The sequence below is a fragment of the Magnolia sinica genome, chromosome 4 (assembly GCF_029962835.1).
Source record: "Magnolia sinica isolate HGM2019 chromosome 4, MsV1, whole genome shotgun sequence".
Lineage (NCBI taxonomy): Eukaryota > Viridiplantae > Streptophyta > Magnoliopsida > Magnoliales > Magnoliaceae > Magnolia > Magnolia sinica.
In genome coordinates, this window is record NC_080576.1 from 66,286,057 (window position 1) to 66,301,107 (window position 15,051).

General features: G+C 35.5%; 1 protein-coding gene across 1 annotated transcript; it reads right to left on the minus strand.

Annotated features, from left to right (window-relative positions):
* Nucleotides 1-5,580: 5,580 nt before the first annotated feature.
* LOC131244526 (DNA polymerase delta catalytic subunit-like) lies at nucleotides 5,581-6,486 on the minus strand. Its single transcript, XM_058244074.1, has 3 exons — nucleotides 6,037-6,486; nucleotides 5,855-5,944; nucleotides 5,581-5,773 (listed from the first exon to the last, which is right to left on the minus strand). The coding sequence occupies exons 1-3, from the start codon at nucleotides 6,238-6,240 to the stop codon at nucleotides 5,609-5,611; spliced, it is 459 nt and encodes a 152-aa protein (XP_058100057.1). The 5' UTR covers nucleotides 6,241-6,486; the 3' UTR covers nucleotides 5,581-5,608.
* Nucleotides 6,487-15,051: the final 8,565 nt, after the last annotated feature.

Consider the following 15,051-nt stretch of genomic DNA (forward strand, 5'->3'; position numbering starts at 1 on the left):
CCTAAACCCGAACCCAAACCCGATTTCCTAAACCTAAACCTACACCTATTCTTAATTCCCTAAACCTTAACCTATAACCTAACCTAAAACCTAAATGTATTTTCAAATCCCTAAACTTAAACCTACACCTAATCCTAATCCCAACTCCCTAACCTAAACCTAAACCTAAACTTGAAAACCCAAACCTAAACCCGATCCCGAACCCGAACCCGATTTCCTAAACCTAAACCTAAACCTTAACCTATTCTCAATTTCCTAAAGCTATAACTTATAACCTAAACTTAAACCTTAACCTAAACCTAAACCTTAACCTAAACCTAAACCTAAACCTAGAACGTATAACCTATAACCTAAACCTATGACCTATAACCTAAACTCAATTCCCTAAACCTTAACCTATAACCTAACCTAAACCTAAACCTATAACCTACACTTATAACCTAAACCTATTACCTAAACCTAAACCTAAAACCTAAACCTAAACCTAAAACCTAAATGTATTCTCAAATCCCTAAACCTAAACCTAAACCTAAACCTAAAGCTAATTCTAATCTCAACTCCCAAACTTGAAAACCCAAACCTAAACTTGAAAACCTAAACCTAAACCCGATCTCGAACCCAAACCCGATTTCTTAAACCTAAACCTAATCTATTCTTAATTCCCTAAAGCTATAACTTAAAATCTTAACCTAATCCTTAACCTAAACCTATAACCTAAACCTAAACCTTAACCTAAACCTAAACCTATAACCTTAACCTAAACCAAAACCTATGACCTAAACCTTAACCTATAACCTAAACTTATAACCTATAACCTAACCTTAACCTTAACCTAAACCTTCTAAGTAGGAAAAGAAATTACTCCGGATGTTCTTGCTACTGCAGGTAAATGGTGAAGCATATGTTAAACTTCATTCTTTCATAGCACCCACTGAGAAAGTTTGTTCAAGTCAATTACGATAAAGTAGATTAGACTATTGCACATGGTTCTTTATTCATTGATAAGCATAAACCTGGATTGATACCTAACTTTCCTATCTCAGCAGAGCTAGAGAATTTGGGACCTCCATTATTGGAAGGTTTGGATATATTAATAGCTATACGTATGTGATTTTTTTTTTTTTTTTTACTAAGTTATATGCAATGTTCTTTGTAAGTTTTGTATGCATTGATTATTTTCCAGAAAAGTAAGGATTCACCCAAGAAAAGCGATCTTGATCTAGATGGTAAAGAAATTTCTCATGTTTTAACGATTACAGAAAGACAGTTGTTGAAATTTGTGGGTTTTATGGTTTTTTAATTAGCTTGTTGGTGATGATGTAGTAACTCAGTACCAATCACCATCATTCCAATGGTTCACATCAAAGTCTTCAAAAAAGGTGATCTGTGTGGTTCACAGTTATCCTGTTTGCATATTTTCATTTTGTTAGGAAGGAGTTTTTACATAACCCCAAATGGACTCAGCTTTATATTTTTTGGCCTTTTTTTGTTGGCGGGTTTGTATTGGAGTTATCATATACATGCAATTTTAGTGCAATTCTGATATTTGGATATCTAAATGTTTCTATTTTTACTGTAATCTTAATAGTGGAGATGGATTAGTATGATATCTATATTTTTTGGCCACTACCTTGACTCTCTTATTGTTTGATGCATGATATGCAGCACCATTTATTCTGCTATAGTTATTGAGTTTATCATAAAGAGCACTTATTTCTAAGGTAATTTTACTTTTAACATTTCTTTGCATGTTCAGGTACCCCTTGGCTCTGTCACATCATCTTTGTGATTTTTTGTATTTTTGTTTATGATGTTAAGCTTATATATATTTATCCGTGAATAAATGTGATGTGGATAAGATTGTTTGTGTTTGGATGAATGTAGTTTATGTTTGGATGGATTTACTAGTTTAGGTTTAGATGGATGTGAATGTGAATATGATGAAATATATTATATAACAGGTGTGTATCACGATGAATATGATGAAATATATTGTAACAGGTGTATACTAGGAATTTTGTGTGAAATTTTGTGTTGGAATATTATTTTTTGTTAAAAGAGACTTTTACGTACGAAAATTTTCGTAAGTAAAAGTTTTGTAAATATTTTTTCCTACAAAAATTTTCGTCAGTAAAAGTTTTTTACATATTTTTCATTGACGAAAATGTTCGTCGCTAAAAGTTTTGTAATTATTTTTAGCGAAAAAATTTTCGTCACTAAAAGTTTAACATTTATTTTTTAGCGATGAAAATGTTCGTCGCTAAAAGTTTAACATTTATTTTTTAGCGATGAAAATGTTCGTCGCTAAAAGTTTTGTATTTATTTTTAGCGACGAAAACTATCATCGCTAAAAGTTTAACATTTATTTTTTGCGACGAAAATGTTCTTCGCTAAAAGTTTTGTAATTATTTTTAGCGACGAAAACTATGGTTGCTAAAAGTTTAACATTTATTTTTTAGTGACAAAAATATTCATCGCTAAAAGTTTGTAAAAGTTTTTTAGCGACGAAATAATTTGTCGGTAAAAGTTTTTTAGCGACGAAAAAATTCGTCGCTAAAAGTTTGTAAAAGTTTTTAGCGACGAAACAATTCGTCGGTAAAAGTTTTTTTAGCGACGAAAAAATTCGTCGTTAAAAAGTTTACCTTTGCCGACGATTCAAATTTTTCGTTGATAAAAACCTGTTGCGTCGGTCTTTTGGCGACGAATTTAGCGACGAAAATTTTTGTCGCTAAAACTTTTTAGCTACGAAAATTTGGCTTTTAGTGACGAAAATTTTCATCGCTAAAGGTAGGATTTCTTGTAGTGTTAAAGTGATGCTCTCACCATACTTTACGGTGGTGTGAAGACTTCGTAGAGCCCACAATGATTTATATGTTTTATCCAGATCGTCCATCTGTTTCTCCAGCTCATTTTAGGGCATGAACCCAAAATTGAATCATATCTAATGCTCAAGTGGACCACACCATAGAGGATAATGGAAATCGAATTCCTACCATTGAAGAGTTCCTGAGGGCCATAGAAGTTTTGGATCAAGCTGATATTTGTGTTTACTCTTCATTTAGGTTTGTGTGACCTCATGAATAGTTTGGATGACAAATAAACATCATTATGGGCCCTAAAATGGTTTCAATGGTTGACATCATTATCCTTACAAATTTTATTTTATTTTTTTTAAATTATAGTGGGGTCTACTCAGTATTGGATATGCTTTAATTTTGTGCTCATGCCCTGGAATGAGTTAGGGAAACGTATGGATAACGTGGATAAGGCAACATAAATCATGGTGTGCTACATGGTGTCTTCACACCACTGTACACCACCATAAAGTGTAGTGACGGCCTTACTCCAATGTCAGCGACAACGTAGAAGCTTTTAGGTAAAAACATATGCTTGCAACATCTACGATGTCTACCTGCCTTAAAGATCACGTTATGACACAGCCCTAAGGGTGTGTTTGGGCGGTGGGATTAGAAGGCATCAGGTGGGATTGGGATTCAAAAAACATAATTATTACCCATGGCAGGGGTTCTCCCTTGTTGCCATGAGATAAGATTAATTCCATGCTTTGTTAGTAACACAGTGGTACATTGAATGGATATATCCACCATCATTTGAAATTATTGAGAATAACACATGCATTATATCTAAACCGTTCATTTGTTTTGTAACCTCATTTTATGGCTTGAGCCTAAAAATGAGGTAGAACCAAAACTTATGTGGCCCCAAAGAAGTTTTCAACGATAAGTATTCAATCCCCATTGCTTTCTATGGTGGGGTCCACTTGAGCTTTAGATGTACCTTATTTTTAGCGCATGCTTTAAAATAATCTTGAAAAATGGGTGGATGCACTACAAGAAATCCCACTTTTAGCAACGAAAATTTTCGTCGCTAAAAGCCAAAATTTCGTAGCTAATAAGTTTTAGCGACGAAAATTTTCGTCGCTAAATTCGTCGCTAAAACACCGGCGTAAAAAGGTTTTATCGACGAAAAATTTAAATCGCCGCCAAAGGTAACCTTTTTAGCGACGAAAATTTTCGTTGCTAATAAAACTTCACAAGACTTTTAGTAGCGAAAATTTTCGCTGTCAAAAATATACGTTCCACTTTTAGCGACGAAAGTTTTCGTCGCTAAAAGAACTTCATAAGACTTTTAGCAACGAAACTTTTCGCTGCCAAAAATGTACGTTCCACTTTTAGCGACGAAACTTTTCGTCGCTAAAAAACTTTATAAGGCTTTTAGCAGCGAAACTTTTCGCGGCCAAAAATTTAAATTCCACTTTTAGCGACGCAAATTTTCGTCGCTAAAAAAACTTTACAAGACTTTTAGCAGCGAAAATTTTCGCTGCTAAAAATATTCGGTTCACTTTTAGCGATGAAAACTTTCGTCGCTAAAAAAACTTTACAAGACTTTTAGCAGCGAAAATTTTCGCTGCTAAAAAATATTCGTTCCACTTTTAGTAATAAATACAAAACTTTTGCCTACGAAAAATTTCGTAGCTAAAAGTCTCTTTTATAAAATCAATATTCCGGCACAAAATTTCACAAAAAAATTATTTTTCCTGATATACACCTGTTATAATATATTTCATCATATTTTTCCTGATATACACCTGTTATATAGTATAATGCATCATATTCACATTCACATTCATATAAACCCAAACTAGTAAATCCATCCAAACATAAAAGTACATTCATCCAAACACAAACAATCTTATCCACATCACATTCATTCACGCATAAATACATATAAGTTCGTTTATCCATCGGTGGATGTCTATGAAACAAGTGTTCCTCCCGACTCCTATGTCATTTTGGATCAAGCCCTTCATCATGGGAATGTCTATGAAACAAGGAAATTGATCGGCTCCTATGTCAATGAAACTAGAAAATTTTCATAAGACAGCTACTTGACTGGCTATGCTTGGGACGAAAGTATAGAATTAAAAATGAGTTCATTGGAACAGCATAAGAATAATTCCAATAAGAAATTAAATGATCTAGAGCAGGTTGAGGTGATCGGTCATGTGCAACAAAGACTAGAGAGCTCCAGCAAGGAATAATGATAGGAGTTGAAAGGCCTCAAAAAGAATATGACAGGAAGACCTAAAAAGGTCTTGGATCAAGGTGGTGAGGAAGTATATGAAGGCTTGTTCAGTTGCATAGCATAGAGCCTTAGGATTGATTGGTGAAATGAGATTCACAAAGCTGACCCAAATACCTGAGGGAAGGCTATGATGATGACGATGATACACACGAGGTCTCATGTGCAACTAGTTGGACTATTGGTTATTGACCAACCAGCACATAAGATTCAATGTTTCAAGCGTGTCTAACATCCAACCAATCAAAAAGGTTGGCACCTCCATGAAAACACCTGATGCAAATTTCAGGTTGATCAAATAATCAAGTAGGCCAAACCACAAAAAACAATGGACAACCGCTCAGCCGATCCAAAGTACATGTGTGGCACATCTGATGAGTGGATATACCCGATTTATGTGCTAGGTGATCTTCATGGCCGGACCAACCTATTGGAGGGTGAATGTCATACACACGATACATTGACAATTATGCACTAGGACCATAACTTAGCAAATGTAGGAAACTTACCTGATTAGAGCTTTGCAGCCAATGCAACAAAGTTGTTTCTTAGCAAATTTCATGATACCGCTGTTTGAAGGAATTGAAATGGAAACTGATCTTGTGTGGCTGCCATGGAGAAGTTCCTTTTCCGCATTCTTCAGAATGGGATCAAATATTCTCAAAAGCGGCTGTAACATGGAAAATACTCAATAACCAGGTCAATCAAAGAAAGTAGTGAAGTAAATCTTGAAGGAAATACCAAATAACACCTTGCTAATTTGATTTTCGAGATAGTAATGGGAATCAATTGGAATGTTATTCTCTAGCACGAAGATAGGATCCTCCGACCTTTCATAAGCCTGTTTCATTATGAACCAGTGGATTTGAAAGCGTTACCAACGAACACAGAAAAAAACAACTCACAAAGAACAAGCATCACATAACCAACTACCTTGGCACCTTTTGCAGCTTTAATAATAACATACAGAACACGATCCCCAACATTTGGAGCAGTGGCAGCATCCCGCTTTTCATGACAACCACACAAGCAGAAAATAAGAGCATGCAATAAAAGAAAATAAAAATGCATCTTGCTGTAAGAACAAAGATAGGAATGACATCCAATTTGTTTAAATAAATACTGATTCGAAATCATGAGAACAATTAGCTGTACTTTATCAGAGACCAGATTTCAATATTAAAAAAAGAGCAAGAAGATGAGCATGAAGTACTAAGATGGGAAGCATAGGGTAGAGATCCTCTCATCCATGCATCTCCTAAATTAGAAAGTGGAGTTGGTTTTATGCTTGTTTTGGGGTTAGAGGAATGTGGAAAAAGTTATCATGTTTAAGTTTGGTCAGATACATGTAAGAAGTTACCTGACATGGATTGAGTTCAGGAAATGACTATGCCACACATCTACAGGCATGTTGATCAAGATATGGTGTAATAATTGCCTCAGCTTCCAATTGTCACATGGATCATGTCTTCCACTACAGGTTTATTCCATTTATTCCTATTTTCTCTCACAAGTCATATATCATGAACCATGAACAGATTGGTTTCTTATTTTATGTCGAAGCATCAAACCACTAGCCCTTCAAGATTGTGGATTTTGGTAAATTATAAAGTGAAATATTTTACTAAAACTTATTTATACTCAAATCTTTAGTTTCCAATTTCAAGGATCCAAACTGCTCATAAAGAGGGTTTCTATAAATGGGCCTGCATGTCTAGAATCTAGATATGTTTTATGCAAGAATCGCATGACAATTTTACAAAGTTTTTAGTTGATTGTATTCATATTAAATAAGTTTTGATGGTGTTAGCACCAACTCAAACCCTCAACCTTGGGGCCTATTGAGCCATTACATGGAACAACTAAGCAAAGGTTTGGAGTAAACAAGAAAATATTAGGAAACGCGCCATTCATATTATATAAATAAGAAAAACTTTAGGGGCTGTTTAGTTTCGAGTGAATGCTATGGTATGCCATGGTACTTCTTTTTCTTGAGTACTAAGTCACAAGTATGAAAAGAAATCAAGTATTAAATACAAAATATAATTATCATTAATAAATACAAAAAAACCTAGTGTACACTATGACGCTACATAGGCTGCGACCCCTATAGCATACGCCACAAGGGATTTACGCTATTTGCTAACTTTAGCATCGTAGCTACGCTACGCTACGACACTATTCAAAACAGTGGTGTGGACACAACTGATAGATTTGCAGGTTATCTTACCAAACAGATTGATTAGCAAATCACCCAAAGAACCTGCAAAAAAATCACTTCATGTGGCCTATAGAATCACTCTCAAACAAAGTCAAGAAAAGGACGAGTTCATGAAAAACTAAGCAAAGTTTTGTTAAATGAATGATACATATCCCATGATCAACTTCCTCCTCTTTTAACTCTCTAGTTCCGAATCAGTGTCTAATATTTGCTCTCGGTTATGTAGTAAAGGCCTATTAACAAAATAATTCCTAGTCAAAACTCATAATACTACTCATTACACATAATCCGGATACAACTCACAGTAAATAAGTTAAACGCATTTAGGTGGTATGATTGCTTTGCCCATCATACATGTTAGGTCAAGGATCTGTTACAAGACATCAGCAACAGTTCCAAAGCATTTCAGCAGCATGATTGCTTCAGTCATCATACATGTTAGGTCAAGGATCAGTTACAAGAAGTCAGCAAAAGTTTCAAAGCATTTCAGCTCATCACTTTTTAAAAAACCAATCTGCACAGAACCATTGCTTCCTGAATTCCCATGAGCAACACACCAAAAACTGATCTAGTTTCTTCCTCTCTTTTTATAAAAAAAAAAAAAAAATCGTTGAGACAATCTGAAAATTCTTGCCAAGTTTTAAGTTATATATATTGCAAAGTTCAAAAGGAGAACTTACCATAGGATCCATTTCATATTCAAGTGGCTCTAAAATGAAATCTTCATCTTGGATTACTCCATTCACCATCAATTTTCCATCACGAACCTATCAAAAGGCAAAACACATGCATGTCCGATGCTTAGCATTAGAAAATGAAGTATGGAATCAAATGCATATTGAATCATTCTTGATCAATGAAAGTGATTTTAAAAAAATTAGCTGGAGGGGAAACTCACATCGACAAAGTCCCCTACCTTGGCGACAACTCTTTTGATAAAGATATCACCTGAGCTGAAACCCTTTTCCTGCACATAGTGGTATCATGATCATAATTATAGGGTCCTAGTCATGCATATCATTCCATTGGCAACAACTGCTACTTAAGATGTATTGCAGTATGAGATTAAAAAAAAACATATCTGCAGGGCAGGAGGAACCTTGAAAATCACTCTGTGACATCTGGATTGTTAAAATAATAAGAAACCTGTAAAGTTTGCAAGGCAACACAAAAGATCAGCTCCAAGATATTTAAAGGGGAAAAAATATCATCCAGATGAGCAAGATCTACATGATTCTGGACGATAAAAGCATCAAGTCAAGGCCATTCTCAATGCAAGAGAAGATGTTCTGATAGATATCATTAGTTTAAAGAAAGCATGATTTTAATCATTTCATCATCCACCACTGGTTTCCTTGACAATAAATAAAGCTTAGTGATGTAGCTAGTGAAAGAAGACTTGCCTGCATATGGTCAAACCATAAAGTAAGGCCAACAAGAGCTGCACTAGCAGACAGCTTCCTAAAATCAGCTCCCCAGTCCTTGTCTGCCACCCTGCATCACGGCAAAGATCACAAGGTGTCCAAAAGACAAGCCAATGTGCACAAAACAATAATGATCGGATCATGATACAATGGAAATGAGAAATTACTAAGGATGGCTTTCCAATTTGTCATGGTTATGAGTATTCTAATCGGGACTCAGAAGGGAAAGAAGTTGGGCTTGACAATCATCTGATGAGGCAGATGTTGATGGGAGATGCCATAGAACATCTCATTCACTTCTCAAGGCTTCCTTGGGGAAATGTTCAGGGTGGGAAATGCAGGTTGGAAAAATTACTTGCAGAAAAATCATTATAATTTTTTCCAACAGCCTTCCAGAAGAATATTATATGATGGCGAATGTTTTTTCTGTACCAAACTCTCCTCGCAACATACTTGGTAGCCCCAACCATTCACACAGGATCAAAATTTTACCTAACCATTTACAAGAGAAGGCCCTATAAAGCAAGTTTACTTCTCTAATGTCCAATGTCTGGTTTTTTCACTTTCATATACCCTACACTGGATGAAGTGGAGCCCCTCTCTGTTTTTATCTCATATGCAGAGGAATCTTTTTTTAACAGTTACATGCAAAGGAATCTTTTCAGAGTTTTTTCTCCGAATTTCAGGCTGCATACTAGACATTGACTACAAATCTACCATGAAGCAACAGCCAACAGTAATGACAAAACAACAAATAAAAAGATAAATATGTGGAATTGTGCCACAAAACTCTTAAGGCATTACACCAAAGAGGCTCTAAAGCCATCACGCCAATAGAAAATCAAATCTATGAAAGGAAACAAGAAAACTGACTCAATTCAGTCAAAATATCATCATAGTCTACTCCAGAAGTCCATACATACAGCTCAACAAAGCCTATTGGAAAACAAAAAGTGATCTTCCCTGAACCATCTCTAAAGAACCTGGTTGAGCATTTTCCTCAAAATATGCAACTACGGAATACCACCTGACTGATATTTATGGTCATTTAATACTACCAAAGGCTTTGATTTCCACCATGTTTCTTGAATAACAGATGCATGGGTCTTTATATATTAAGCCTATTGACAGGATCTGCTATGGTTGAAATACAACCTCTAAAAGAGGACTCAGTTGATATCAATTATTTAGAGACAATTTGCTGAAGTACCATCTACTTATAACTGTATGGTGCCGTAGATCCGTACAGCTGTGAAAACATCGAAAAGAAAAACTATGGTTATATATTTCCATTCTAACATATCCAATTGAACTTGGGGGGTGCGAGGTCCACCCTTGAACCTCCATAGTACAGATATCCACAAGGACAGCCTGTTTGGCAAGCAATGTATCAATGGAATTCTTTCGTTGATGAACCTGTATCTCTGGACATAAAAAATCAAACAGAAAAATGGAACAGAGTAAAAAAGAAGTCTGACATGATGTTTGTAAAAAAAAAAAAAAAGAATTTAATAATGATTATGATTTTGGTGTAGTGCACTCTTCGACTTCAAACTGCTTGCACCCAATTCAACACTTGGGTTCTTGATTCCAGTAGACAGAAGGAAGAGCACAAGCACTTCCTGAGCTCTTACATTTTCAGGATGTGGAACTTTAACAAGCTTCCAAAGCAAGCTCACTTGAACAATGAAATGGACAACTTAGCAAATACACAAAAACAAAAATCATAATGAACATCCTCACAAGGTTAATAATGCTGAGATTGACTTCTCAGTCTTAATGGGATACGACATAGCATGTAAATGAGAATGACAGTTATCAAACAAGAAGTGTCACCTTTCTTCTGTCTGTTTCAGGCAAACGATTCTGGCCAACTACTTTCCAAAGTTCTGACTCAAAACTAGCCATTGGCAAGTTTTTAAGGCTTTCGAGATCATCTATAGACAACACATCTTCTAACTCCTTCCTGCATGTGTGCGGGCACACAAACAAATGGAGCTAGATCATCTTTTACCTGAAGATATGTAAAGAAAAGGAGGAAAGCCAAACATCAATTTCAGACAAGTAAGCTTCCCCTTCCTCATGTTGAGATTTCAGAACATCAGACAGCATACCTATATACCTGAAATATGAATAAAGGCTGGACATATGTGATTCTTGCTCAAAATTATTTGTGCCAAATAGCCACAGTTTCAAGGAAAATATAATCTTAAAGACCTAAAGAACCAATGTCATTATACAACAGATTGATTTGAACCTGTAAATGGGGGGAAAGGCTAACAAACAAAAAAACAATTTTGAAAGCATGCTAGCATTGAATAAAACCACCTTGGTAAAAATTGCTTGCTAAGGTACACCACTCATTATGACGCAACACAGATCAACAGATATTATTGAAGAATCAAATTAAAGTACATTGCGTCCACTTCAGATATGAATCCCAAATAAATCTGTTAATTAGGGATTTTCAGATATGAATCCCCAAAAAATCAAAAAATCAGGGATTTTCGATTCTGAATCCTCAAATCCGAATCCCATACAGGCAAATTAGGGATTTCGAATCCCAAATCCAGAAATTAGGGATTTTGAATCCCAAAATCGAGAAATTGGGGATTTTCGTCAACGGTGAGAACGGTCAGAGAGAGAGAGAGAGAGAGAGAGAGAGAGAGAGAGAGAGAGAGAGAGATACCCGGTCACGGTCCACCGATCCACCGAGAGGGACAGAAAGAGAGAGGATGCGCGAGAGAGAGAGCACCGAGAGAGACAGAGAGAGCGACAGAGAGACAGAGAGAGAGAGGGCGCGGTTGAGAGGGACGGAGAGAGAGAGAGAGAGAGAGAGAGAGAGAGAGAGAGAGAGAGGGAGAGAGGGTGCGCGAGGGAGAGGAGACAGAGAGTGAGAGACCGAGAGAGAGAGAGAGGGTGCGCGAGGGAGAGGAGACAGAGAGTGAGAGACAGAGGAGAGTATATCTCCTTCTCTCTACTCGCGCTGACACCAACGCCCGTGGCTGGTTGTCGGTGTTGTGTGGGCCCCACGATGTTGTATGTGTTTCATCCCTGCCGTCCATCTATTTTTCCATATCATTTTATGGTATGAGACAAAAAATGAGGTATATCCCAATCTCAACTGGACCACATTATAGGAAACAGTGTTGAATGAGCATCGACCATTAAGTTACTTTTGGGGGCCATATACATTTTTGGATCAATCTGATATTTCTTTTTCTCATCATCCGGGCATGTATGACCTAATCAATAGATTTGATGTCAAATAAAAAGTACAATGGACCTTAGGAGGGTTTTAATGGTGGATATTCAATCACTATTGTTATCATGTGGTGTGGTCCACCTGAGATTTATATACCTCTCATTTTTGGTATCAAGCCCTAATTTTTTAAAAAAAAAAATTTATGTGAGAGAACACCAACACATCTCCCATAAATATTGTTGCTTCACAAGGACTCTTTTATTTATTTATTTAGAAATGCTCCGGTGCCTACGAACACAATTAGTTATAGTGTACCCATTTTTATTCAGAACATAGACAGTCCAAACCATTGATCAATATGGTTCATCAGGTATAATCCATATTTCAAGAACTACCATGAAAATATCACACTGATTTAGTAAATTTGACCATTCCGTAAATGGAATTAAAAATGGACGGTCAAGATCATTTACACAAAAATAGGTCCAATCAACATTTCGATTCATCCATTTGTTAGGATTATCATGGTTTGCTTATAATTGTAAAGAATCACATTGTGCAAGTGACAATTAAAAACCCATGTAATTCCATTTTTTTTATCATCAATTAAGCTATTTTTGAATTTACTAGAATTTATTTCTATTTTTCTCGTGGATTCGAGGAATCTTTATGAAAAATATAGAAAAACTTCATGGAATTGGAATAATTATCCACTTTGAGGAAGACAGTGATCGGCCTCATCACGTCCATACTTGCGTCAGTCGCTATAAGGGTTTTGATAGAGACTGGTGCCCACCATACCATAGCCATCGAGGATGGGTTTAGAACTCGAAATACATCTTAGATGATGAAATAAACTGTTCATATTCTAGTCTATACTAAGAAGCATTCGCTGAACTAATGATTGTTTATAATAGAAAATTTAGAACATTGAGAACTAAAGATCAAATGGCTCATATTCGAATCCAAGCATGATAGGTTAGGATCAACAATGAAGCATTGCTACCATAGCATCTATGGCATGATTATAACAAAAATAGGGGAGATCATAGTTTAGGAAGCAAAACGGATTGAAAACCCACCCCAGCAATGTATGCTGATAAGGGCACCGTGAGTTGTCAAAATCCTCACTGCAAAATGCATGCCAAGGGATGGATGACGAAATGCATCATGGGAAGTTTTTATGACCAGAAGCTATGTGGGCCCACAGAAATGCAGTAACAAAACCACTTTGTTCATGATTTTCTCAAGCTCGTAATGGGACAGGGTCTAAAAATCGGGCAGATGCAAAACTAAGCTAGGCCACTCCGAGTGAAATACTGAGAATGGAAACATCCACCATTGAGACTTCCTAGAACCCATTATGATATTTATACAACATCTCAATTGTTAATAAGGTTATCACCACACGAATAAAACCATGGGCACAAATATCATCCCGATGTCCTACCAAGTTTCCAATGGTGGATGTTCCATCCGGCTGTTTTGTCTGACGTGTGGCCCACTTGAATTTTAGATCTGCCTAATTTTTGAACTCTTCTATGGGCCCATATAGCTTATTACCATTGAAGCGGATTGCGTAGTGAGTAACTACGAGTAAACTCTGTGAGGTCCACCATAATTTATGTATTTTATCCTCTCCATCTGTTAATTTTAACAGATAAATTTTCGGATTGAGACTAAAAATGAGGCATATCCAATGTTCAAAGGACCACACAATAGGATACAATTGAATTGAACATCTACGGTTGAAAAATTCTTAGGAGCTAAAGAGGTTTTGGATCAATCTTATATTTGTTTTTTTCCTTCATCTATGTCTGCATGATCTTATGAACAGGGTGGATGACAAATAAAGGGCCTAGGAAGGCTTTAACGGTGAAAAAATTATTATCCCCATTGTTTCCAGTGCTATGATCCACTTGATCTTTTGGGCTCAACTCCTTAAAATAGACAGAAAAACGGATGGATGACATGGATAGACCAAATACATTCAGGGCCTATTTGGCCAAGTAGATTAAGAGGGATTAGGAGGGATGGGATAGTAAAATCCCATGATATGCCAAACGAGCCAAACAAACCCGATGAATTTGTCCCAGAATATGGCAAACCCATGGATCACCATGATGTTTTATTATAATATATTTCAAAAAATAAAAATAAAAATACAAATTTTGAATTTTTATTTTCAAAATCTTAAAAAATTTCTTATATTTTAATTTTTTTCCTCAAAAATTTCAAAATGTTGATTTTTTTTTACAAGAGCATCATTTTGTTTTCAAAGTTTTTCTCAAACATTGTCAAAGTTTTTCTCAATGTCATATTTTTGCATTTTGCTCCATTTTTTTGTTCAAATCGTACCAAATTAGTGCCAATAGGTAAGAAATGCTTGATTCTTCATTTTTTTTCTACCAAATTCAAGGATTTGAACGTTAGATTTCAAAATTTGAGTGAAGGAGATCCAATTTGGGAGAAATTGGTGAACTTGATTTAAACATCTGAAGTTATTTACTCTTCAATCTGAACCGATTGAATTGTCCAAAAAGAGTTGATTAAAGGTTCAATTAGTGGATCTCCCTAATAATTTAGTAATTTTATTTTTCACAGATAAATTTCAATTTACATTTAAAAATAACATTTTTTCCAAAATGTATATTTTTTTACTCTTTTAATAAAATATCATTTTTATTATAAAATATTTCAAAAAAATTAAAATACAAATTAGAATTTTTATTTTCAAAATCTCAAAAAACTTCTCATATTATAAATTTTTTCTCAAAAATTTCAAATTTCCTATATTATCTTCAAAAGCAACATTACTTTTAGCGACAAATATTTTCGTCGCTAAAAGTATTATTAGCGACGGTTTTGGTTTGTCGTTAAAAGTCACTAAAAGTCAGGGCCAAAAATGGAAATACAAAACACTTTTAGCGACGAAAAGTTTCGTCGGTAAAAGTAAATTTCTATTTTTTAGCAACGAAAATATTCGTTGCTAAAACTCTTAGAGGGAAAATTTTTAAAAAAGCGGGAAATTACTTTTAGCGACGCAATTTTTCGTCGCTATTAGTCAGGGCTAAGATTTTCACAACTCTTTTAGCGAC